The following is a 26,277-nucleotide window of genomic DNA, read 5'->3' on the forward strand; positions in this document are numbered from 1 at the left end:
CTGGTTTGCTTTGGCAGTAGCATTAATTCCTCTTCCATTACAGAGAATATAAAAAATGAGTATTACAGAGAAGTAATTCAAAATGGACCAAGGAATTACCATCAACCCTTGGAATGCATAACAGACTACCATATATATCTTTATTGTTCATTTAAAATAGGTTGTTTAAAAGATAGCTTCATGTTGTTTTAGTAGTTGTGATTTTGTTCAGAACTACAGTTTGAGAATAAGAGGCATATAGAGTAACTTAGTTTTTTTCTCTGTTCTTACTGTCTGTGGAAATTACGACAAAGACCTCAGTCACACTACCTGATAGAGCAAATTCTCAGCTACAGAATACACTTTTTTTTCAACACACCACCATTAGTTATGCATTTTCTCCAGCAGTATACAAAAGCCTGCATGCTGTACTCATGAAAATCTGCACCAGTAGAGGTGATCCACTGTTACTACCACCACTGCTGAAACGCACCACCCACTGCCTCACCACCCACTGCCTCACCACCCCCAGAAACATTCAGTAAGCATTGATTAATGTCAGTGGGTGCCAGTTTTCCTCATGGAGGAATTCAGTGACACACCTCTGCTTCATATGTGTTTCTATGACAGTCATCATTTTGTTAGACTACCCCTCTGCTGCCATCTGGCACAGGGCAACAAAGAGTAATGGAATATTGTCAAGAAGGTTCAACCTTGATTTCCATACCACCGATATCCACCTTTAACTTTATGGGCCAACATACTGAATTAGGAGGCATTCCTTTAGAGCAGCCCTCATGTATTTTATTTTTTCCCTACTGTTATCTAGTAGACCATTTGAGAAAATACAGAATAAAACTTAAGTCTCTTCAGGTCAAATGTCTGCAATTAAAATGCTTCTGTGACAGCTGAAAAAGGAGTTAGATGACATCTTGAAGTTTTAGCCCTCAAATTTACTAAACGGTAGACTTTGCTTCTTTGCACCTCATTTCACAGTACTCTACTGCAAGTAGAGTACTTCACTTTTGAAAGGGAAAGTAAAGATAGTTCTATTCTGATCTTTGCCTTCAGAACTGGTAGATCATTGGCATACAACAAGATAAGCCTTATCTTGTAAAAAAAAAATCTCTTTTCTTAGTTCATAATGTTTACTGTCATGAATGCATATGAACATGTTTCACCTTTTTCATACCACAATGTTGTTAATAATATCATGTCTTATATTCCTCTTTTGTTTTAATTACTGTCTGGTAATATTCTGGAACAGCAATTTCTCATTGTACTCTGACAGGAAATGCTATAATCTAACAGGGAGATTTTAATGTAGTGCTCAGAGGAAAAGATCCAAAGAGAACAGATATCCAGATATATCACAGATGTATTCTTCTAAGGTGTTTCTGCAATGCAGAACATCAGTGTTAATTCTGAGTAATTCAGTTAAGTTGCCACTGTGGTTTCACTTGGGCTAAGAATTGGTCTAGGCCATGTAGTTCAGAGCTAGACTTGGTTATCTCTGTGAGGCACTGCATTGTACTGTGTTGATGAAACAGCAATAATTAGTTGCATGTGAGCTTTTTACACAAGTGTGAAATTTCCTTAAGTACAAAAAGCTGGTAAATTAATATGTTATATGAACCAGTTAGGTATAAAAAGAAACTTAAGAGGCATCGTGCCAAGGTTTTGTAATTCATGCTTTTTTTTAACTTTTATTTTTTTCTCGGAGGAAAAAACAGGCACTAGCAAATCACTCACAATTGCACATGTTTCAGACTGATGGTGTTGGTACTTTAATTAGAGCAGTGGGAAGTCAGCTTGATTCTTTCATTTTGCAGAAAGCAAGAAGAATTGGAATTAATTAAAGGTTAATTAGAGATTAATTGATAGATCCTTTTTTTTCCCTCTTCTGGTGATAACAGAAATGTTAGAATCCTTGACTTTGATGGCAACAGATTGGGTAGGCCTGGTGTTGATTGCTACTGCCAACATGAAAGTGGTGCTGCAGTCCTACAGCTCCAATTCTTAATCAATGAGGTAAGCATATATTTACTTGAATACTTATATATATGTTTAGTTATATATGTTTAGACAACAGGTGTATTGTAATTGAGTGATAGAACTATTTCCGTTGACAAATTGTGCCAACAATAAGTGGCAGACATCCAAAGGATGCTCATCAAGCAGACTTTTAGAAGGCTATTCCTGTGACTGTATGTCACATAAACCATAATGTTTATTTACATCAGTATAGTACTGAACAAAAGGTAGTCAATACATGAATGTTTGCAGGTAGATGTAAAATCCATTCAATTACTGAATACGCTACACAGCTCGATTTCACATAGCAGTTAATAAATGACTTTTTCTGAGGAAAAGTATTGATGGTAATTTTCTAAAAGCTCAATAGTTGTGGATATGCTTCTACATGTGGTAAAAAAGAGCAATTGCAGGGATCATTAATCAAACAAACATGCTTAGCCTTTCTGTGTGGTTTGTCAAAGTCAGGTTCAGATGATATAAAGAAACAGTAGGAGACTATAGCTTGTTCTATGCCAAAGGTCTCTGGAGATAGTGGGCAAGAAGACTTTGCTGAGCCTATAAATCTACTCAGCTGATTGTTTTCAGATTCTCATAACCTGACAAAACTGTATGATAGTCTTAGTTCAGTTTTCGTTAGTTTTCTAATGAAGAGCTTCCCAACTAAACAGTTTGGGTTTTGATGTTTTGTTGGTTTATTTTTTAAATCTCAGAAGTACTTTTTTTCTGAGCTTGTTTGGAAAAACAACGGAACCTCTGATGGTAGTAAATGAGACTTCAGAAATAATTTTTTTTATAAAAAGGTTGGAAAAGCATTGGAAATAAAGAAGCCTGGATTTGAATGAGGCGGTCTTTTGTGACTAGCAAAAGCTATAATATTAATATGTAAGATGATCTTGATTTCTGAGGCAGAGATTCTGTTTCTGACATTGGTCCAAACTTTTTGGGAGATGACGAAGTGTGGTTTAAGTTGTATTAGAGAAGTCTTACTTTTATAAATTGCATTTGCATATATCAATATTGAAAAGAACAGTTGCTAGGATTAGGGAGGAAATCTGAGATGCAAGAAGAGAACTTTATCTCTTATCAGACCATCATAGTTGGCATTAACTGATTGTTCAGTCATGTCCTCCCCCTTTGCCAGGATAAACCACTGTCTTCTGTTTGAGCAATGTCCAGTTCTATGCCATAGGAGTATGTAGAGATTGAGCCTTTCTATCAGACCTGATTTAACATGTAACTATAGTAAATCCACTGATGCAGCTGCAGATATCTTCCTCAGCAGATGTTTTCACGTGGCATTGCTGTTTTATGGTGAGGAGAATGGTGGTATGGAGGAGAAAGAATAAGTTTCTTCAAGCTGTCCAGGCAGATAGACTTCTTATAAGCTCTGCTTTCTGTTTCTTGTGAGTCAGAAGCAGAACCAGACTGCAGAGTATTTTTGATCTGTAACAAAGACAACATCCTTTTGTCTACATCTCTTTGGCCCTATCCTCATGATACCTGTCCATATGTTCTCTTACCTGCATCTTTTCACAGTTCCAGTTGTGAATTTCATGTCGTCCCGATATGGCTACTGTGCTGTGCTTGGCACTGTCATTTGTGCATCCATTGATCCCTTTTTTCTTTAGTCATACCATTTATGCTCACCTTTTAAAATAAGTACTGGCTGTCCTTTACATTAACCTCTATATTTGTGTGGAAACGTTGGGAGTTTGCATGGATAATTTTGGTAAAAAGCTTTAATTTGCATTTTAAATTGATGAACTTTTAATTTAACTGATCTTGTAATAATCTGATGTATGTATGAATATTAGATTTATTCAAATTGGTTTAAATATATTCTTATAAAAGAAAGCAAGCATTTCTCATAAATTATACCATTTTCTACAGAGTGATCATTTTAACAGTGAGGATGACTTGAATAAGACAGAATCTGTAGAAGAGTGACATGTGCCATATTTTGTCTGCTCTAGGGTGCTTTGGTCAGTGCATGTGCAGATGATACGCTTCATTTGTGGAATCTGAGACAGAAACGACCAGCTATCCTACATTCTCTGAAATTTAACAGAGAACGGTAAGGCTACATAAGACAAAACAAAAATATAAACTAAAAAAACCCCACCTGTTTTCCAGATTTTTAATAATACATATGATAGCTTGTCTTTCTAAAGGAAGGTATAATGTCTTGAATATTTTTTCTTCCATTGTTTGAACCTTGTTTCCACAGAACAAAAACTTTGCTTTCCCTTTCTACAGCCTTCTCAGAACTAGATAAAGTGGAGCTATTTTTTTCAGATGTTTTTCATTTGACCTTCTGTTTACATGAACTGGTGTGAATGTTGGTATGTTTGCTGTGTTTGAAGACCAGACACTGTGATCCTTTGAGGCTGACCTGTTGTTCAGTACTAGGCAGAGGACCTGAACTGACTGTAAATTTTTCTCTACTTCAAAATATTATAAAATACTGTAAGTTTAGTGGAAACCAGTTGTGAATTTATGAAACTACATAAATGTCAAGTGAATCAGAGCCTCCTTTTCTAAATTTTGCTTTAACAATACCAAATAGTAAAAACTTTGCTGAAAATAGATTGATTGTTATTTTCAAACTCAGACAAACAGAAGGTGAGTACTTTAATCTATATTTAGTCACTCAAATAAAACTTATTACAGTATTATGGAGGCAGAATGCCGTATTTGTATCAATATTAAGAAAAAAAGTTGTCTTTTTGTAAGGAAATTCAGTTGCTATTCAGAAGAACATGGTTCAGTGGATAATGTAGCAGGGTTTTTCTGGAAGGGGGAGTGGTTATTCCAATCTTCATCTTTGGGATCTATTTGTTTTCAAGTTTGAGAACTTAGCTATAATGCATATATAATTTTGAGGGGGAGTTTAAGTGACACTGCAGTTCTCTAAATATACACGTTCAGTGTTTCTTCAGATACAGCAACTTCTTTTTTAGGTATTTATGCATTTGCTTGCACAATGATGAAAGATATCAATGTCAGGGCTTTACCAAGACTCTGAAGAAAGTCTCATCGGAGATTTAGCTACAACAAATCTGAAAATTCTTATCAAAAGAGACTCTTTATTGTTTTCTATTCAAATATATATCACATTGTCATCGAATTAATGTAATTACATTGCAGATTTTGTGTGTGTGTGGTAAGAAAGAAAATGTAGTATCCTGATTACAAAGAGTTGATAATCACAAAAGTTTATCAAGTGGTTTGGAACTGGATGAAGGAAGATGAGAAGAATTATAGTTGTCATCTTCATTATGTTGAAATATTTCAGTCTTGGTACTTTCACCAGGTACATAAATAATTCACAAGTTGTTGATAAGTTTTAATGCTGTATTCTGGTGTACCGTGATTTTTCCAGCCAACAATCTTTCATACAACCTAAGGTATCAGTACTTAGAAGAATTCGGAGACTGTTCACCTGTTTGCCTGTCAGTTTTTAGACTAGCATGATCATAACTGTATCAGAATTCTTTGATGAAACACACATTTGGGCTGTGCTAGGAACAAAACTTTCCTCATTATATTTACCTAAATTTTCTTTTGTTTATGACAACCTATAATGCTGGGCAAAATATTTGGAAGCTAGTTATTTGGAATGCTAGAAAAATTTAAATGAAAATAAATATTGTATAATGGCATTTTTTGAGATGAGGTTTAAAAGGATCTGGGGATATAGCTCTGTAATACAGCTATGAGTTTTTAGTTTTCTGCACTTGATTCCAGAGTGAAATTGCTTCATTTTTATTTTATTACATTTTCTTTTGACATAGGTTATTTAAAATTTATTTATATCTAACTTGTTTTCAATTTTCTACACTTGAATACTTTTTCAAATTCCTCATGAGACTCTAAGCAAGTATCAAAGAAAGTAACTCCAAAACCATCATTAACCCTCTCATTTATTTTTAGCATTTCTCTGTATATGTGTCTAATGGAGTTAAGTTCAGAAGAGAGCTCCCATGTTTGTTTTTTTCCTGAAGATATTTTTTTTACTAGATACAGAAGAGATGACTTACATGATACTCAGAGAAAGAGCAAATAATGGTTGTTAGCGGTAAGAAATTTGTGGCAAATGGATGTAAGGGGAATTTGGGATCCTGACAAAGCAGAGAGATCAAAATTGATTTTCTTCAGGAAATTCAAAGATCAGTCTCAGAAAAATGTATATCTTCTTTGCTGTTGGAACAGATACCTTTTTTTTTTTATCCTCTACTTTGCAGGGGAGGCTAAAGGGAGGTAAGATTCATACTGATACTGATGAGAGAATAATTATTTATTTTTTCTTGTTTTAAGTTTGTAGCCAAATGAATGTGCTGTATTTTTTTTGTTCTGTAGTTTAATCTCCTGAATTTTTTAGCACTTGATACTTTTTTGCCTTGTATCAAAATACGTGGCTATCATATTTCTCCTGCTGTATTTGGAGTGTAATATGAAGCATGAAGAACCTTCAAGTAAATGTAGGTGCTGTGTTTCAGTGCTTGGCCCCAGTACAATAACTATAATGATAAAACTGTTACTAAAAAACATGCTTGACAGTAGCATATCATTAATAATACGTGATTTGTGCACAAATAGGAAGCACAGGTAAGACTCTTGATGGATAACATTAGGATTGAGCTATAACAACCAAAAACTGCAGTAGATGTTTTAAATAATCAGAGCAGGCTAGCTTCAGCAAATAGCTGAGAATATACAGTTTGTATATGGACTTCGTGCTACTCAGATTGCAGTGGTCATAGTTTAAAATAAAAATAAAGTGTGAATTTCAGGTCATATAGGCTTTCATACATTAGTTTTCTTTACAAACGTGGTTTATCTCCTGTTGTTCTGATGCTGAGCTAGCTGAGTTATTTTGTGGTTGTTACTGGGGGTAGTCTTCCTTTTTTTTATATTCAGCAATGCTGATTGGCGTGTTACAAGTGAGCTGACAGCACTATGTCATTTTATACACTGTATACAGTTTATACATTGTACTCGTTGTTTATGAACACACTGTAAATGTTCTGTTGGATCTTTAAATCCGTCTTCATGCACTATGCACTGATGCTGTGACAATACCTTGAGTGCCTCCCTAAAGGGAAATCACCAGGAGTCTGTGTGACTGGCTTTGGGGCTGTGGCCTGTAATATTCTCCTATGTGTTAAGCATATGCTATCACAGAGGAAGAGAAGCTTCTTAAGTGGATGACTTAGAGCAATTCTGTCTGCTTTAACTTACTGCTATTTAGAATCTTGACTCCTTTATCTGAGATTTTACAGTATTCGAATGAGATGATAGGGGGTATTACTGCAGTGCTTGGAATCAAAGAGAAAAGACAGATATCTTTGGATCAGATGACTTTTCTTTTGTGTTGGTCTGTATTCTTTTCTGACAGCAGCTGGAGTCTTGCTGTATCTTTGCAGGGTTTTGTATCCTGTGTTATTTGCCTCAACCAAAGGACAGCAGGAAGCCATTGAGTTAATAGTGATGATGGGCTATGCAGTCTCTGTACTATTCGAATCTGTTTACTTTTGTGTTAGGGACTTAGATTTTGTGCCATTGGCAGTTCAAGGAGTTTAATTCTTCTTATAGAAAAGCCCCCTGGTTAATATTCTATAACTGCAAATTAATCTGAGATCTGTCATCAAACATGATAACAGATAATTGATTCAGTTAAGTTACACAGCCAGTCTATTACACAAACATTCTAATTACACAAAAAATTCTAATTACATGATGTGGTGCTGCATTTGGCTGTTTAAAAGAATGAGAAAATTTATACAGAAAGCAATATTTAACCATACAAACCTGTCTACAAGTTGTGTCTCAACATAAAAAGGCAGACAGGATTTAAATTTTTCTAGAATGAGGACAAAAAAAAAAAAAAAAAAAAAACCCCACAAAAATAGCCATGATGATGTTGATTAATGTTTGCTTCCAAACTTGAAGATTTTACAAAATGTCCACCACGTGGTCCTGCATCAGTGCTTGTCACTTCTGAAGGAATGATGCTCAGTGCTATCAATAAGCAGTGATGTTTGCAAGCCATTGATTGTTGTGCCTAATTCAAGAAAAGCTGACTGCTTTGACACAGGGTTTAACATTTCCAAGCATCTTAATCTGGTCTTTCTTCTGTGGCTATAGTTACGAGTTTTTAAGATAAATGTATGGTACAAGAGATCATCAGAATATTCCTACATTCCTATGAATATACTCTTTGTATATACATAGCCCTTATTCAGAATGTAATTCAGTATGTTGTTAGAACAAAGTAATAGTTACAGAATCTGCTCTAGCAACCAAAAGTAGGTACTGACATTGAAGATCTTCCATGAATCCCTAGTCTTTGCCAGTCTTACAACAATTTGTCACCACCGTTATGATATTTCCTCTTGCCTCATCGTGGGAAAAACGTGATAACCATAATTGGTCTGTTTGTTTGATCACGCAATTATCCTTATGTTACGGTCATCATAGAAGTTACTTAGGCAGAATGTTAGAAGCAGTTCATGCCGCAACTCAAATCTATTATTTTTATGCTTGTTTTAGTAATGGAAGTTTAATAAATTAGTATGTAGAAGTTGATCACAGTTAAGTGATAATTTGAGATGTTATCTGTGAGAGAGAAACTGTTGCAGATCAGCATACTATTTATCAAGTCATGAGTAGTTACTTCAGCAGTTCAAAAACTGTTTTTTGATATTAATGTAGGCTGAAGGGTAAGAGCTTGAAAAATATTTACTATGTGCTTAAAATAAATGGCAAGGAATAACACAAAAACTGTTTATTGAATTGCTGCATGGGAGGAAGATGCACAGTGTCGAACTTTTCATAACTGAAGAAGCCTAAACTTGAAAGATTATTTCTTCTCTTATGCTGAAGAATGAGAAAAGGGGCTAAAATATAGGCTTGCTTGCTTATAACAGTAGTCATCAATTTTGATTGAACAAATTTTGGAGATTGATATTCCTCAAAAGTAGAATAAAAATTCATGTGACATCCAAGTTTTTAATAGATATTAAATACCACAGAGTCACAGAATTGCAGGAATTGGGAGGGACTGCGTGACATCATTGAGTCCAACCCCCCTGCCTAAGCAGGGTCACACAAGTAGGCATCCAGACAAGTCTTGAATATCTCCATAGCAGGAGACTCTACAACCTCTCTGGGCAAGCTGTTGCAGTGCTCCATCACCCTTACCATAATGAAGTTCTTCTGCATGCTAGTATGCAACTTCCTTTGCTCAAATGTTAGGCCATTACTCCTTGTCCTATTGATGTGTACCACTGGGAAGAGCCTGGCCTCATCCATTTGCCTTCCACCTCCCTTTAGATAATTATAAATATTTATCAGATCCCCTCTTAGTCTTCTTTTCCCAAGCTTGAGCAGGCCCAGGTTATTCAGCCTTTCCTTGGAGATATTCCATCTTCATGGCCCTCTGCTGGACTCCTTCTAGGAGGTCCCTGTCTTTTATGAACTGGGAAGACAAGAACTGGCCACAGTATTCTAAATGTGGCCTCACCTGGTCAGAGTAGAGGGGGAGGATCACCTCCCTTGGCCTTCTGGCCACACTCTTTTTAATGCACCTAAGGATACGATTGGTCTTCTTGGTCACAAGGACACACTGTTGGCTCATGGCCAACCTTTATCCATTATCCACCAGGACCTGCAGGTCCTTCTCTGAAGAGCTCATCTCCAGTAGGTCATCTCCTAGCCCATACTGATTCATGTGGCTATTCCTCCCCTGGTGCAATACTCTACACTTGCTCTTGTTAAACCTCATCAGCTTCCTTCCTGCCCAACTCTCCAGTCTGTCCAGGTCTTACTGAATGGTGGTACAACCTTACAGTATGTCAGCTACTCCTCCCAGCTTTGTATCATCAACAAGCTTGCTGAGGGTGGACTCTATCCTTCCATAGAGGTTGTTAATGAAGACACTGAACAAGACCAGACAGCACTGACCCCTGGGAAACACCAGTAGTTATAGGCCTTCAGACTCTATGTGGCTGATGATGACCCTCTGAGCCCTACCAGTCAGCCAGTTGTCAATCCACCTCAGCGTGCACTCATTTATCCCACACTTTCTAAGTTTCATAACAAGGATGTTCTGGGAGAAGGTGTCAAATACTTTGCTGAAGTCAAGGGACACAACATTCACTGCCTCTACCCAGCCAGTGAATGATATCGTAGAAGTCTTCCAGGTTAGTCATGTTGACTACTGTAGGAAAACAATAGGACAATAGAGCCTCATGCCCCAGTAATTGGTCATGTACAAGATGATTCAGTAACCAAGCATTGCCTTAGTCTCATGGGAAGATAACCAAGATAACAATTACCATTGTACATCTTAACTATATCCTTTGATCTGTGTTCCTTAGCACACGTATTCTTTATCCCTTTGATTTCTGTAGTGTCATGTACACTCTGTCCTCTAGATATGATTGATGAACTTGTTCATATCTTACTAGTTAAAATTAGACTACTGCATAGCATATATAAACCTGTAAGTCACTTGAATAAACTTGAAGCGGCTTCACTCACATTGAGTGGTTGTGCTTCCCTACACTTATTAGCAGGTACTCTGGCCAAGTGTGTAGCAACATTAATGCTTGCTTACTGAATCATCTTGCTTAGTTACTGAATCATCTTGTATGTGACCAATTACTAGGGCATGAGGCCCTATTGTCCTATTGTTTTCCTACAGACTACTCCTGATAACCTTTTTCTCCTCTCATTGCTTGGAGAGGGTATCCAGAACAAGTTGTTCTATCACCTTTCCAGGAATGGAGGTGAGGCTGACTGGCCTGTAGTTTCCTGGATCCTCTTTCTTGCTCTTTGTGAATACTGGAGTGACATCGGCTATCCTTCAGCCTACAGGCACATCACCCATTCACTGAGACCTTTCAAAGATAATAGAGAGAGGTTCAGGAATCACCATTGCCGGTTCTCTCTGCGCACGTGGGTATATCCTGTCCAGGCCTATGGTTTTGTGTATGTTGAGTTTTGGCTGGATGCTCTCTGACCAGATTCTCCTTGACCAACAGGAAGTCTTGCTTTCTCTAGACTTTCTTACCTCTGGGATCTCTGCTTCATGAGGTCTAGTAAGACTGCAGCAAAGAAGACACTCAGAATCTCTGCCTTCTAAGCATCCCCTTTCACCAAACACCCATTTCATAAAATAGGAAACCCATATTTTCCCTAGTCTGTGAGCCTTTTAGGGTTCTGTAACTGAACGGACCACCTTGGTATATTTTCCTGCAATTGTATGCCAGACCAGTCACATATCTCTTTTTATGTAACTCAGACTGATTCTGTTCTGTATCAACAGTTGCTTGTCCTTCGGGACCCCAGTAAGAAAGGCATTGAGATGCTGTAAGTCTCATTTAAAATGATAGCTAGTACTGAGGGAGAGAATAGCACAGTTTGATCTCCCTTTAGATGCTGGGAACTCCAAATTGCACAGCATTAAACCAACCTCTTGATCAGCCACAGCTTCTTGTTCAGACCCTGTTCATATAGAAGATCATCCCATTTTGATCACTCAGGCTATTATAGGATTTCTTTACAAGGTAACAGCTGTATTAATCATTTTTGCTTTTAAACTGATATGTAATATGGGAACTTCCTGCTGATTGTTAGATGTAGGCAAAACCATATAGGAGATTTAATCACTGATACTGAGTAGGCACTGCTTGCAGGCTACTCTCTTGCCACAAGCTGGCTGGGTTTATACTGCAGTTATAAGGTTTGTACCTGAAGTACAGAACAGCATTGCCTGCATTGTCTGTGCAGCTCAGGATAACTCTTAAGTGGAGGTGATTCGCCTACAGCAGTCAGGGTCACTGCACTTGTATTTAATTCTTCAAGCTTAAGTTCACTTTTCCTCTTACTGTCCTACACTAATTTCATCCCGCTGATGGAAAGAAACATTCCAGTTTCCGTACTAAATTTAGTTCTGTGACCATTTTGTACACATTTATTCTATTATTCTAGTATCTATGTTGTCATGCATTTTAAGTATTTTCTCTCTCTTCTTTGTATCTGCAAAGCAGCTCATTCACATCCCTTCATGACCTATTTCTCATGTGTTCTTGTTATTTTTCTCCTATACAAATTTGTATCTCTATTCCCTTTTCTTTTCTTAGATCTTTCTTCTCATGTCAGTTCTTAGTGACCTGATGATTAGAAAAGGAAATACTTTAGGCTGTTCAGCCTGGAGACAAGAACGCTCTGAGCTGACCTGATAGTGGCCTTTCAGTATCTAAAGGGGAGCTACAGGAAGGAAGGGGGCAGACTTTTTAGCAGGGTCTGTGGTGATAGATCAAGAGGAAATAGTTTCAAGCTTAAAGAGGGTAGATTTAGGATAGATATAAGGAAGAAGTCTTTTTCAGGGAGGATAGTGAAGCACAGGAACTAATTGCCCAGAGATATGGTGGATGCCCCCATCCCTGAATACTTTCAAGTTGTGAATAAATAAGGCCCTGAGCAGCCTGAACTAGCTGTGTATGTCCCTGTTCATTGCTGGGGAGTTGGGCTAGATGACCTTTAAAGATCCCTTCCAGCTCTAAGGATTCTATGATTCTGTGCTATGTGTGAATTATTCCTTGATGTAACAGCTGGTTCTAATAAGGTAAGGACAAAGAAAGCAAAAGATGGCTTATAACCAATCACTTTTACTTCCCTCTGATTGCTGGCACTATGCAAGATATTCTCCACTTACTCCAATCCACTCTTGAACTGTGCATTTGACTTTTATTACTTTAAATAAAGCTTTTAAAATAAGATATCTTGGCAGATATGTGAATGACTCTTGAGTCTGGATCTGAGATTTTACTCTACTGTGGAAAACATAGTGAGTTTCCAACCAAGTTTTTCAACCAAAAGTATTCTTTCTAGATGTTAATAAGCTAAATTTTGGGACTGTAAATGAAATTCACTTATGGGAGTTAATCAAATAACATTTTTTCTCTGTGTCACTTTGACTGAACTTTGATCTATTATTTCTATTATAAAACAGATATATCTTTGAAATGCCATTATTTCAAAACATCTTTGTAGGTTTTTTTTCCTCTGAAAGGGAAGAAAAGCATGTTCTGAAAAACTTTCTGTCACCTAGACACCTCTGATTGTTTCCCTGAGTAATTTCTGTGTTGGATTCTTTCTTAGGGAAAAATCTTTCAGTTCTTAGAAGTGGACTTAATTTTGCTATGTGCTGCAGAACTGTAAATCATACACTAAGCAATGTTCTTGTTATTCCTAATGCCATTTAAAAAGTAAATTTGTCAATAGATTTCCAGTTTTTTTGTTTTTTTTTTTTTTTTGAGAAAATGCAGGATAACCCATAATGTTGTTTTCATACAGCAGCCGGATTGCTCTATTGCTAGATTTGCATAGCCAGAATTAAAATACGTACATACAGCCACACAATGAACAGCTGTCTTTTGAGGCTTTAGTCATAACAAATGAGAAGTCCACTCCCCCCCCCAAAAAAAAGCATTGTAATGTGATCTCCATATATGGATCATCTATTTAATATAATACTCATTAGTATTACACAAGAGCAATGAAAAAAAAATCTTTTAAAAGTCAAACAAATTCAGGCTGCATAAAATGCAGATCATTGTGAGAGAGTCACCAGCTTCCTACCGCTATATTATAGTTACAGGAATTCTTGGCTTTTATGAGGATGTTCTTAGGTTTCAAATTTGAGTTTCTGATTCAAAATCTTGTTCTGATCTATTGTATGATCCCTGTTAGATTAGCTTTCCAGTCATGTACTTAAGCAGTGGAGAATGTGCAACTTTCTGTTGCAATAAGACATTTGCTTTTTGAAAACCACAGCATCCCTTTCCTGCTCAGGCACATGGCAGCTTTAAGCAAAATCCAGTGCAGTGATTTAGGATACTTTTCCTTCTGTCACAGTAAACTCTGGGCGTTATTCCAGTAAGTCAGAAATAGAGCTAGTAATGTCAGTGTTCAGATTATCTCATTAAACAGTACATGAGCAGGAAGAGAAGAGGGACTACAGATTGCAGAAAAACAAGAACTGTTAATCACAGTGTCCCTGTCTACTGAAGCATAGCAAATAGGAACAGCTGGTCTCCAATAAGTCTACATAATTTTAATTGATGGAAGCTGATAAGGAAAAAAATCATATACATAGTAAAAGTATGTGTGCATGAGTACAATGACATAGAAATGTAATTTTTTTTTGCTTTGAAGTCAATTTCAGTATTTTACTGTCATCTTGAACTAGAAAGATGATCAAAATAGCTTAATAGATATTGAAATAAAATAGGTTTTAAACTCCCTATAGTAAGAATGGGTGATATAAGCAGATTTCTGCATACTAAGGACAAATTTCAACCTTACCATCTTTTAACTTAGTTGTAAATTATTTTTTTTGAAATTATGAGATTTTGATGCAAAAGCTGCTTTTTTGGAAGAAACTCTACCCTCAGGGTAGGGTTTTTTTTCTTGCTGGTTTTTTTTCGTTGTTTTGTTTTGTTTCTTTTTTTTTAATGCAACTATTACAAAAGGAATTAAAGAAATGAATCAAGAACTTTCTGTTTTGGAAACAGCATTCCTTATCCTTTAACCCTTCATTCTTGGTTTTTCTTTCACTACAAAGAAATGCAGTGGCTATTCCTGTGGTCTGTATTGTCATCACTTCTATAGCGCTAGGTATGGCAGCTCCATCTTTATTTAACCTTGAAAGAAATTAATGGCAAGCAATCACGTACTACAAATAATGGCAAGCACATCACGTACTACAAATAAGAAACAGTGATTTCACAGGTTAGTAGTTGAGAGAAATCATGTACAATTCTCTTTCCCCTCCAGTTAAAAGCAACAATTCTGTTTACCAACAGTGTTTTGTTAATTTGTTCATTTCACTGATTCTTTGAAGCTTTTTATTCTTGTTTTTGAGTTCTCGGGACCAGGAGCTGGCATCAGAAACAAGTTAGATAGTGATGAAAAGTGTGCTGATTTCTTCCAGCATCTGTTTCTTGCTAAGAAAGCAAGTTCCAGTGTTGAAACTAGGGCTAATTTCTTATATGATTTCTAGTGATATTTTTCATGAGTTGTTTGTGGATGGCTTGAGTGCAAACTGCACAGGCAACAATGGAATGCTGTGGAGGGGAAGGAATAGTGCAGTGCTAACTCTGCCTTTCTCACCTGCCACACAGTTGAATCAAAACCCATGTGTTACATGAGTTTGTGCTGCTTTGCAAGAGATCACCAATAATAATATTTGAACCTATCTAATAATATTTGAACCTATCTACACGTGTATCTGTGAAGATGCATGTTTTTGTTATTAAGTAGACACGCAAGTTTTCTTATAATTATTAGGCTTGTATTATTTCATAAAATAAAAATTCATTCACTGTGGATGACACATCCAGAATACTCATACAGTACTGACAATTTTTGTAATTGTCAGCATCTCAAGAAGCTCACAAGAGGTATAATTTACAATATGTTTTTTATTAGTTTTGCAATATGTATTTGATTAATGTTTCTCCTATTCTGACTACATGGGGAAACATACATGCAATAATCACCTTAGCAAACATGTTAACTTCCAAGCATGTAAAAATTGGGTTTACAGGGATGCACATTGTACCTACACTTACGTTGGAGTAACTTCAGTTAGTGTGTTGAAATAGATTTTTAACAGTTCTGGTATAGGAAGTAAAAAATGTATTAAATATATTTTTTGATATTTTAATATTTTAATGTAAAATAATATACTTCTATTTTTATTTTTTAATAAAAATATTAAAAACTTTTCGTTACTTTGACTACATTATGTACTTTATATGTTGCCTAAGGCAATATCACTTCACTGCAAGCCAAAAATGTTGGACACCCATGCTATAAATCATCCCAGTGAATTTACAATCAGAACCATAGAAAGGAATTGACAGGGTGTTTCTTTGCTATGCATTTGTACAAAAAGAAGGAAAATAATTTTCTGTCATCCTAAAGATGGAATGAATTTGTAGTAGCACAGGCTTCAGAATTTTCTAAGTTGATTTCAAGAATGACTTTTAAGCTACTTTGGAGCTATAGGAATGCTGGTTAAAATGGTGCCATGCTGCTTTGGCAAGTAGCCATTCAAGTTTCCCAGGATATGGACTTAGATGCCTGTATTATAAATAGTTATAGTGGAGCTGTCTTTTTGTATGTGCTATGGCATGTTAAACAGGACAGGATGATTTCTTATGGGGTTGTAATAAGAAATACTATAGGAATTAAAACTCATCAGAAACAACAGATGTGTGCTGTATACTTTGAGCATCCTTGTGAAATGATCCTTGTAAGGTTTTATCTGTATACATAAATTCAGTCTTCATTAAAGAAGATCACTAGGTTTGTGGATCTATACTAATAAGATGTCATCTGTCTAATATATTTTTAAATATGCATTTTCTGATTTGTCTGAGTTCTTTAGCGTTTAACTACTTGAAAATAATTTGTTTTAACTTAGCTTGTAAATGCTTGCAGTTGCTACACTTAAGTTTTGTGTAGTTAAGTAAGCATTTGTCTTAAAACAATTATTTATGGGATGCTGTAAATAATTCCAGTTACTGCAAATTCATTTGTAATAATAGGCTCACCATTCAAGAATGGGACTAACCCATAGGTTTACCATCCATCCATAAGCTTTACATAGGAACTTACAGCTTTCAGAGAACCTGCACAGCCCGCTTTCATTTTGGACTTTTTAATGGGAAAGAAGGAGGAAAAAGAAGAACATAGTATCCTATTGATAGTGTTTTACTTTGCTCTTTCTATTTTAGTTTTTAATTCTTTAAAGGTTAATAGGCAGATCCAGTTTCTAAGACTAATGACGCTTCTGAATGTGCTAATAAATCCAAACAAAACAGAAACCTAGCTAAAGACAAAAACAAAATGTCTTGAAGAAATTTTCAAATGCAGTTCTTGAAAGTTTACTTTCTATTAACTCTTTCTTGTATGTCTCATTTATGTGTAATTGCAGTATTTCAGTTAAGTACATAATGAAAAATGTATGTAACTTAAACACTTTGAAAGCAGCAATGGAGCACCAGCCAGTTGATCTTTCTCAATAATTTCAGAAAAATAGCTGCAGAGACTTTTTGCTTTATCAAAGCATTTATCAAAACATTTATTATATCTATTAGCATCGTTTTCATAAAATTAAACTGTAAATACATCAAGTCACAATGTTTTCTCAAATTCTAAGTAGAATTTATAGAAACAATGTGTGTGTGCAAATAAAATCTTTTTGGTAGGATATATTTGCATTTAAATTACATTTTAGATATGAAATTCTGATCTATTGTACCTCACATTCAATAGGGAATCTTTCACCATTTACATCTTTAAGTCAAGATGGATATCCTTTAGCAAGTTGTTCTAATTCATGCAATAATTATTTTGAAGCAAACCCATGTGCTGTATTTAGCAGAATAAGAGAGTGCCCCAAACATTTATTTACTAAATTACAGTCCACAGATTAAATTATCAGTGTTGTGCAAATAATGACAGTGGAGCTGGGAGAGGAACTGTAATCACTCTAACTGAAAGGTAGTCTTCTGAGGCATGCTTAACTTCTGTAGGAAGGAGATTGGCTTCTTCAGCAGCTGAACTTTTCTGTGCTGGAGCAACACTGGGTGTAAGACAGTGACCCAGTAGTTCTTGAAGGAAGGTGGCTTATGGTTACTAATGCTCCTGCAGGTTTTGTTTTCCTCTTCTCCTTTTCCTGTTCTGTTTGAGCACAGCACCCTGTCTGTAAAGTTTGCAGATTTCATAGAATTGTAGAATGTCCCAAGTTGGAAGAAATCAATAAGGATTATCAAGTCCAACTCCTGGCTCTGGAAAGAACCACCCCAAAAATCAGACCACAAGTCTGAGAGTGTTGTCCAAATGTTTCTTGAACTCTGTCAGCTTGGGGCCATGTCCACTTCCCTGAGGATCCTGTTCCAGGGCCTGACCTGTGAGGTTCCATGTCCACTTCCCTGAGGATCCTGTTCCAGGGCCTGACCTGTGAGCAGGCTCACTGCTACTCAGTGAGGGACCTTTTCCTGATATCCATCCTGAACCTTCCCTGTTGCAGCTTTGTGCCATTCCCTCAGGTTCTATTGCTGTCGCTAGAGAGAAGAAATTCGCACTGTCCACTACCCTAATGAGGAGCTGTAGGCTAATATGGGATCTCTCCTCAATCTCCTCTTTGGGCTGACCAAACTAAGGGGCCTCAACCATTCCTCATATGTCCGCCACTCCAGGTCTCTCTCTGTCTTTGTAGCCCTCCTTTGGATATCATCTATTCAGAGTGTGGTTTGTTTTTGTAGATTTCTGGCAGAGTACTAATGCAAAGTTTTGTTTTTAGTAGGAACTTTAGTAGGAACAGAAATTGAACCCTTCTTCTGCCATCCAATGTTAAGCAGAAGGGCTGCGAATGTTCTTTGTTTTTCCGTACACAAGATTATCAATGCAAGTGGAAAAGGCATTGTATAAATTCATTTACAGTTTGGATGTGAAGCGATGAGCAATTAGATAATTAAATTGGAAGAACTTTTCCTCATTTTGACAAAAAAACCAATTTCTTCTCCCACTTCCTGAACCCATCCCCCAGGAAAAATATTCCAGTAAAATCTTTCCTATTGAAAACAGAAAAAAAATAATGCAACAGAGACAGAAGGGCATGTCCTGGAAATGGTTTTATTTTTCTTAGAGTATCATTATTGTAAAAAAGAAAAATCATTCTAAGCCATCCAAGTGTTCTTGCTAGTATTTTAGAGAACATAGCAATCTGAATTATTTTAGCATTTCAGTATTATACTGACATGCAATGAAGTTATTCTGGTCCGAGCTGTTGGACTGTGGAGTGCATTCTGAAAAATGCACCTTTTTAAGGGTTGCTAGTGAGAATACGTTCCTTTTAAAATGGGTTTTAATTTTTTTACAGTGCCTCTTAAAATTACACAATTATTTCTCTTATGTTGCTTACATAATTTTAGAAAAATCTCGACTTAAATACTTTTTGAGTAATAATACTAGTTTGTCACCTGACTTTTTAAAATTATTTATTATATTTTATGTTCTAATTTAGGATTTGTTCACAATGGAAAACTGGTACATTTTAGCCAATTTAGCAGCATAGGAATATCTTTTGAAATAGCAGCTCATGTTTCTCACTATTTCTTTCTATGATCAATAACATTCATATTGGGTTTTTTTTTTGTTTGTTTTATTTGTTTTTTGTTTTAATGCTGAATTGATGCAAAGAATGTAAAATATCCACAATTCAGACTGGCTTTCCGTAAGTGTTTAGTGGTGAGCAGGTTTTCAGGTCCACATTTAATTTGATTCCATATTACCTCAATCAGATTGGCATTCTGATTAAATTTTGCCAGATGTACTTCACACTTGCACAAATCACTGCAAACCCTGCCTTCTTAAGAAGAAAGATAGCCTTTTTTTTTTTTTTCCTCTGAGTTGATCATTTGTAGAAGTGACAAAAGAGATTGGGATACCTTTCATCTAGAATAAAAACGATGGTATGAGACATCATTATTTTCTCTTGAAGAAATTGTTGTGTACTTACTGAAATAATGCCTCAGATAAGCCAGCAGGAAAATAAGTCTCGTAACTGTTGGTCAGTGATGATGGTCACACTCAGACAGTTGTGGTCAATGGCTCAATGTCCAAGAGGAGACCTGTGATGAGTGGTGTCCCTCAGGGTCACCAAACCATTCTATGATTACTTTAGTCTGATTCTGCTTTCACAGCAAGATCTTGCTGTTGAAACATTGCATCCTTGACATTTTAAAGTGAAGACAGGCAAATGGAGGCAATACAATAGCTGGAACTTTAGACACCCATTTGATTTGATGATTACTGTAGCAGAACGTACTAGAGATTATAATGTAGAAGCAATTTTTAAAAGGAAAACTGAAACAGTCTAGGATTGTCTGTGGTGATTTTGAGACTTTATTTCATCTGTGGGTGATTGAATTCAGTCTTGTGCCTTGGAGATCAAGTTTTCTGCAGTACAATGTTCTTGCTTGTGAATTGATTTATCTGAGTACTGAAATTCAATATGATCCTAGACTTAAACTTGCTTAGACTGACAATTGAACTGCAAAAATTTGGATGAGAAGTATTCTAGTCAGCTAGAATTCACTTTGTAACTCGTGAGTTATTTCTCGGTCTCTGGAGAGCTGCATTTTCAACACTTTCAAAGTTACAAATGTTTTATCTTCTTATAACTTAACAGTTCACTAGAAGCAGGTGCTGAATGAACATTAATACAAAGTAAATAGGAGGATTTCTCAGGAACTAAGGAAGTTTTTGCATGGGCTGTAACCTAAAAGTGCATGCATATGTTCTGTAATGCAAGGAAGAGTAGAGCTAGTATAGAAACACAAGAGATAAAAATTTGGAGTCAATATGAATGAATGTAACCAAAGCATAGCAAATGATACTGCTGAAGAGAAAGCGACAGAAATTGAGGTGTTTGAAGGATCAAGGAGGGCGTAACAACAAGCTTCATATTTGTAAAACTGCTAAGTGAAAAGAGCAGATTGCTCTTCAAATTCCTTATGTACAGAATAATGAAGCTAACAGATTCCAGCAAGGAATATGTAGGTGGCATAAACCTTCCGCATTTTTTTTCTGTCAGATATTTGTTGATTTGACTGTACTAACAATGTAAGTACGAAGTTTCTCCTTGAAGTTTTTTTAATCTATGCACACTAAACTGTAATTCTCACTCTCAAATCAATTCTCTAGGAAAAGTTGATTTGTTCCCAACTAAAGGCAGTGGAATTATTGCCCAAATTTGGTAAGTAATGAGAAAATATAGCTTTGTGCAGATGGAGAGAACAAAGTTTATATCATACTTGAATCTCAGTTGAATCAAGAAAACAAGATTTCCCTCTCATTCCTTTGTAATGAATTCAGAATCCTGTAGCCTAAGAATAAGAAATAGAAATATTTATTGTCTTGAATGTTGTTTATTTGTTTATGAGGAAGGGAGATGTTAAAAACAAAAATTACTGCATAGTGATTACATCAAGCTTGTATATAGAAGCTGGAAATAACCTGACTGTGGAGTCAAAAGCTAAATGTAGTAACTATCTCCAAAACTGCACATTCTTCAGAATGCTGTGCCTGCTATGCAGAATTTCTTGAAGTTTTAAAATGAAAAGAACATTATCTTCTTTATAAAAGTATTAGATTTGTTGATACGGTGTTCAGTCAGGATTTTTTTGTTGTTGTTTTGTTTTTCCTTTACAGAATTACTTACTGCCATCTACCTTTCCAGAGTAAATGGCTTTATGTTGGAACAGAGCGGGGAAATACACACATTGTAAATATCGAGTCCTTCATTCTTTCTGGATATGTAATCATGTGGAACAAAGCAATAGAACTGTAAGTGCATATATATATTTTTTTATTTTTATTTTTTGTATTTGTGACTTTCATTACTGTCTTAAGGAAACTTTATTTTTTATAAAGGAAAATGCTACTTGGGAGCCTGTTTAACTTTCAAGTACCATGTAATACAGATAGTCATTATTATCACAAATTCGGATTTTGATATCTTCGTATTTATTTGTATCAACATACAGGGGCTGCTACAAAAGTAATGCTTCTTGTTTTTTATGTTAGCCTGTGAAGTCAGAGGCAGAAGGTGATGGTATGACAGTAGAGATTGAACCTTCCCAACAATATTCCATTACATTTTGTTGCCATGGGCAAGATGGCAACACTGGTGCAGTCTGATAACATGACATCTGACATGGTAGTGCGTATGAAGCAATGGTGTGTCACTGAATTTCTCCATGCAGTACAGTGGCACCCATTGATATTCACTGACTCTTGCTGAACATTTATGGGGACCAAACAGTTGATGTGAGCACAGGGAGGCAGTGGTGACAACCATAGTGGGTCACTTCTGCTGGTACATGTTTCTATGGGTACAGCATGCAAGCTTTTGTTCACTGATGGTGAAAATGCACAGCTAATGGTGGTGACTGCTTTGAACATTAGTGTTTGGTGTGTGACAATTTGCTCTATTTAATAGTGTTGTTATGCTCTTTGTAGCTGTTATCATTTCCATGAAAATAAGTAGGAGGCGTTACTTTCAGAGCAATCTGTGTATATTGATATTTATATCATTATTTTGATCACCATCACTGTGTTTCCAAACATCTTCTGAGGAGAATAATAGCATATGATTGCCTCTAAGACTATGAAAAACTTTGTGAAGAACTTTCCTTAGTCGAACAGCAGAATTATGTGGATGAGAAAGAGCTGCAGTTCTCTGGACTAAGCCTCCTGCTTAAAACAGGGCTACTTCCAAAGTTAAATCTGGCCCATATCAGGACCAGATGATCTTTATATAAAGATGCTGATGAACTGATAGGTGAGGTAATAAACTAATGTTGTTGTCTATCAAATGACAGTTCTCTGACAGGCTATTTCAGGTTGTGCCACATATACCTGTGCCATGTGTATGAAATGCAGGGAGACATGCAGAAATTTGGCTGGGATAAATCTGTGTTTCTTGCAAGTAAAAACCTTGGCAGATATGAAGAAGTATTTCTCAGTTGTTTTGTCTGTGAAATTCCAGAAAGAGAAACTGCTGTAGACAAACACGTAGTATTTCATGCAATTTCTGAGACTTTGTATAGTAAGAAACTTGTAACCTTAGGTAGTGAACTGAAAATAAGCAAACTCATTGAACAAGAGGACATTATCTAAAAAAAGACCTACAGGCCTACAGCAGTTTAATTCTCCATTGCAAGTCACAGTGATTGCAGCCACTTTTCTCCAAAATCTTCCCCTTCTGCATTTTTGCTTTGGTTACTGACTTTCTCACATATCACTGTCTCCCAGGGTAACAAAACCTGATGCCTCTTTTGCTTATCTCCAGTCTGTATATGCTTAAATATGCAGCAGTGCATTTAAGATTTTCAAAATTTTTCTATCAAAAAGCTGTTAAGGATAAAGGTGACCTAACACTTTTGCCTTGTGACTTCAACTATTTGAAGATACTATGTGATTATATGAATTGTTTCTTCTTAATATATTAAGTGGCTTGTCACCTGCTAGTTTGGTGACAACGGAGCACAGGTATTCATTCATTGCTTATGATTCTGTCAATCTTACAAGTATCCCTATCAAAAGTACGCTAGTCTATGACTGTATCCTCTCCGTTTGATCTCATTGTATACTGCTTGATATTGATGAAGTTGTAATTGCCTGTAACTACACAGGTCAACAGTGGGATACAGTGTGTCTCTGGATTAATTCCTCTGCACTAGAATAAGAAATTGGTGGGATAATGGTGTTTGACACAGCAACCCCCTTTAATGGATGCTATAGTTCATAAGTTCATAAGTTCATAAGGTTGGAAAGGACCTATAAGATCATCTAGTCCAACCATCCTCCTATCACTATCTCTACCCAACTACTAAATTAAGTCCTTAAGCACCTCATCTAAACGCTTCTTGAACAGCGCTAGGGATGGTGCCTCAACCACCTCCCTAGGCAGGCCATTCCAGTGCCTGACCACTCTTTCAGAAAAGAAATGCTTCCTGAGGTCTAATCTAAATCTTCCCTGGCGCAACTTGTGGCCATTCCCTCTGCTAGCATTGAAGCTATGTGACTTTTCCTGGTAAACTTACTTGACCTCTGTCTGGAATATGAGATACAGTAATGTCAACAGTTCACAGGCTGGTTCGGCCCGGTTCCATGATGAATGGGATAGGGGTACCCTCAGGCCCACACCCTGGGACAGGGAAAAGGGAGATGGGCTTAAAAATATAACAGTAACAATGATCTGAGGAGGAAAGCTAGTTTACTAAAATAAGATACTGGAATGCAAACTAGCACAGTATAATATAATATGACTAGAATTTAAGCTAATAAATCAAATAAAATGAGTGTCCAAAACCAAAGACCTTATGCTAATCCTGGAGGCAAGATGGCCAGGGAGCTCACGCTGCTGTGTCAATCCAAAAGGGAAAAGAGCAAGATATTTTGACTCTTCAACACCTTTTATCTTTCCCTCTGAGTGGAAAATGGAAAAATGCAAAGCAATGCAAAGCCCTCTGGGGTACACAGTTGTTCTTCTCTTCTGAAACAGGTACACCTGGAACTATTGATCCACAGAATTGGGGTGTTAACTCTGTGTTAACTCACAAAGCACTACATGATGTTATGATGTGAAATACTGATAATAAAAAGTCATAAAACCACAAGTAATAAATGAGTTATTTTCAGCCCTTCCAATCCTATTGTTTTCTTGTAGGAGAGATGTAACTTAAATTGCTTTTTAAAGGAAATACTGTCAATTGTAAGTGTATTTGATGAGTGTGGACTTACGTTAGTAGACTTCTCTTTATGACTGTATTGAGCTGTATTGTTAAAAGGACAATTTTGTCTTGGGCCATGAATATATTCTAATATATTTGTTTTGATTTATATATATTAAATTTAATAGAGTTTATACACTTTAATTCTGTATGTCCATATAATAATTCAGGTTGAAGGCCTCTCTAGAGTTTTCTGGACCAAACTCCTGTTTGCAGTAAGATCAGTTATAAACTGCATTGTTCAGGGCTTTGTAGGCTCATAGGGTCTGCTGATGTTATCTACTTTCAAAGATGAGAAAAAACAGGAAAACTTAACGTTATGTATAGTTTCAGGAATAGCTTCAGCTTTTTCCTGAATGAACTCGTACAGTTTGTACAGTATAACTGCTCATAATGTTGGTTTTCATTTGGACAGATTATATATTTTCAAAGTGTGGGGTTAGTTTGAAGAAATTACTATTGTCAATTAACCTTGTAAACATTTTAACTTCTGTTCAGGTGTATTTGTGTCAAAATTACTGTCAAGGAAAGCCCAGTAAATTGATTGCTCTGATGCTATATTCAAGTCCTCTCTTTCAGTGGTGGCTTAATAAATAGAATGTTGCATGTGTCAAATCTGTCTCTGATCTGAACAAATAAGCCTGAAGGAGAGGTTTTTCCCCTCTTCATATAACTTTTATCCATTCTAAAATTGCAGGAAAAGGCTACCAACATAACTTGACTTCCTTTCAAAATCTCTCCATTTTTTTCACTGTCTTGTTTCACTTCCTCTAATGAAATCTCTGAATTTTCAGAATGTGTATTAAACACAGTTATCATTAGAATTCCAAGCTTTTGCAGTGAAAAACTATAACAGATTGAACTGATTAATTATTTTTTAAAATCCGAAATGCTTGAGCTTTGGTATGTTGAACTATATATTATCGTATCTTAGTCCATGTAAAGCCAGACTACAGATAATTTTGTGAGTTGAAAATGTGAGGCCTATCAAATGATTGCAAGATTATTTTTTTTCTAACAGTGATTCTGTAGTGGAGAAAGAGTCAGCTGAAGAGGCTTAGTAGGTTAAAGACCTGAAGGAGAAGGACCTTCAGTTGTATACTTTTTGGACTATGCATACAGTGCAATAAATCTGATTACTTTGTTCTACATTGCTACTTTGACATATAAAGTTGGTTTTAGGTCTGTTTTTTGGATTTTTTTTTTGCTTGAAAGTTTGTTACTATTTGAGATTTCTTTTGTGTGTCTACCTCTGTGTCAAAAACATACTGAAAACATTTTGAATGTCTCTTTTCTTATTAGGATCCATTTAGAAGTATATAGTAGAGAAATATGTCAGAAATATGGACAAAATATCATAAGTACCGTCATTTTATAAAAGATTATACATCTAGCTTTAAACAGTATATACTCTTAGTGAGAAACTAGGGCCTTAGTAGACTAATCATGCAAAGGAAATCAATTCTTTGAAAACACTGGGACATAACTGATTCTATTTCTATGAGAGAAAAAGTCCTTTATAAATCTTATGCACTAAGTTTCAGTGGCCTTGATCTTGTCTAGAGCTAAGAAAGAGAATTAGAATATGGGGAGCTTTGGAAATACTTTTGCTAACATTTGCTCCAACAGTACTGGTCTTGGGTCACTATCCTAGGCCACACTGAAGCATCTTTTTGCCTAAGAATGAAGAATAACTCAAAACTTTTTCATTTGTCATTTTAATGTCATGTAGCAGAGCTAGCACTTCACCAGAGATGTTTGGTACTTATTTTGGTACTAGAGACTGCTTGGTCTTCTACTCTCAAGTAAGCAAACTGTCACTCTCCTTTCTTTCAAAACATTTGGAAATAGATGTGTAAGAGAGGAATACTCAATAAGC

The 26,277-nt window shown here is 36.1% G+C and overlaps 1 protein-coding gene across 3 annotated transcripts in view; it reads left to right on the forward strand.

Moving 5' to 3' along the window:
* STXBP5L (syntaxin binding protein 5L) overlaps positions 1–26,277 on the forward strand; it is a 185,290-nt gene that overhangs the window by 68,174 nt on the left and 90,839 nt on the right. For all 3 annotated transcript variants that reach the window (XM_065742112.1, XM_065742113.1, XM_065742114.1), the window contains exons 3-5: positions 1,929–2,010; positions 3,990–4,090; positions 21,313–21,447. In XM_065742112.1, coding sequence (XP_065598184.1) covers positions 1,929–2,010; positions 3,990–4,090; positions 21,313–21,447 — 318 coding nt within the window. The remainder of the gene's footprint in view (positions 1–1,928; positions 2,011–3,989; positions 4,091–21,312; positions 21,448–26,277) is intronic.

The sequence above is a fragment of the Cyrtonyx montezumae genome, unplaced genomic scaffold, assembly GCF_038088225.1.
Source record: "Cyrtonyx montezumae isolate F1298 unplaced genomic scaffold, pur_monq_1.0 scaffold_3, whole genome shotgun sequence".
NCBI lineage: Eukaryota > Metazoa > Chordata > Aves > Galliformes > Odontophoridae > Cyrtonyx > Cyrtonyx montezumae.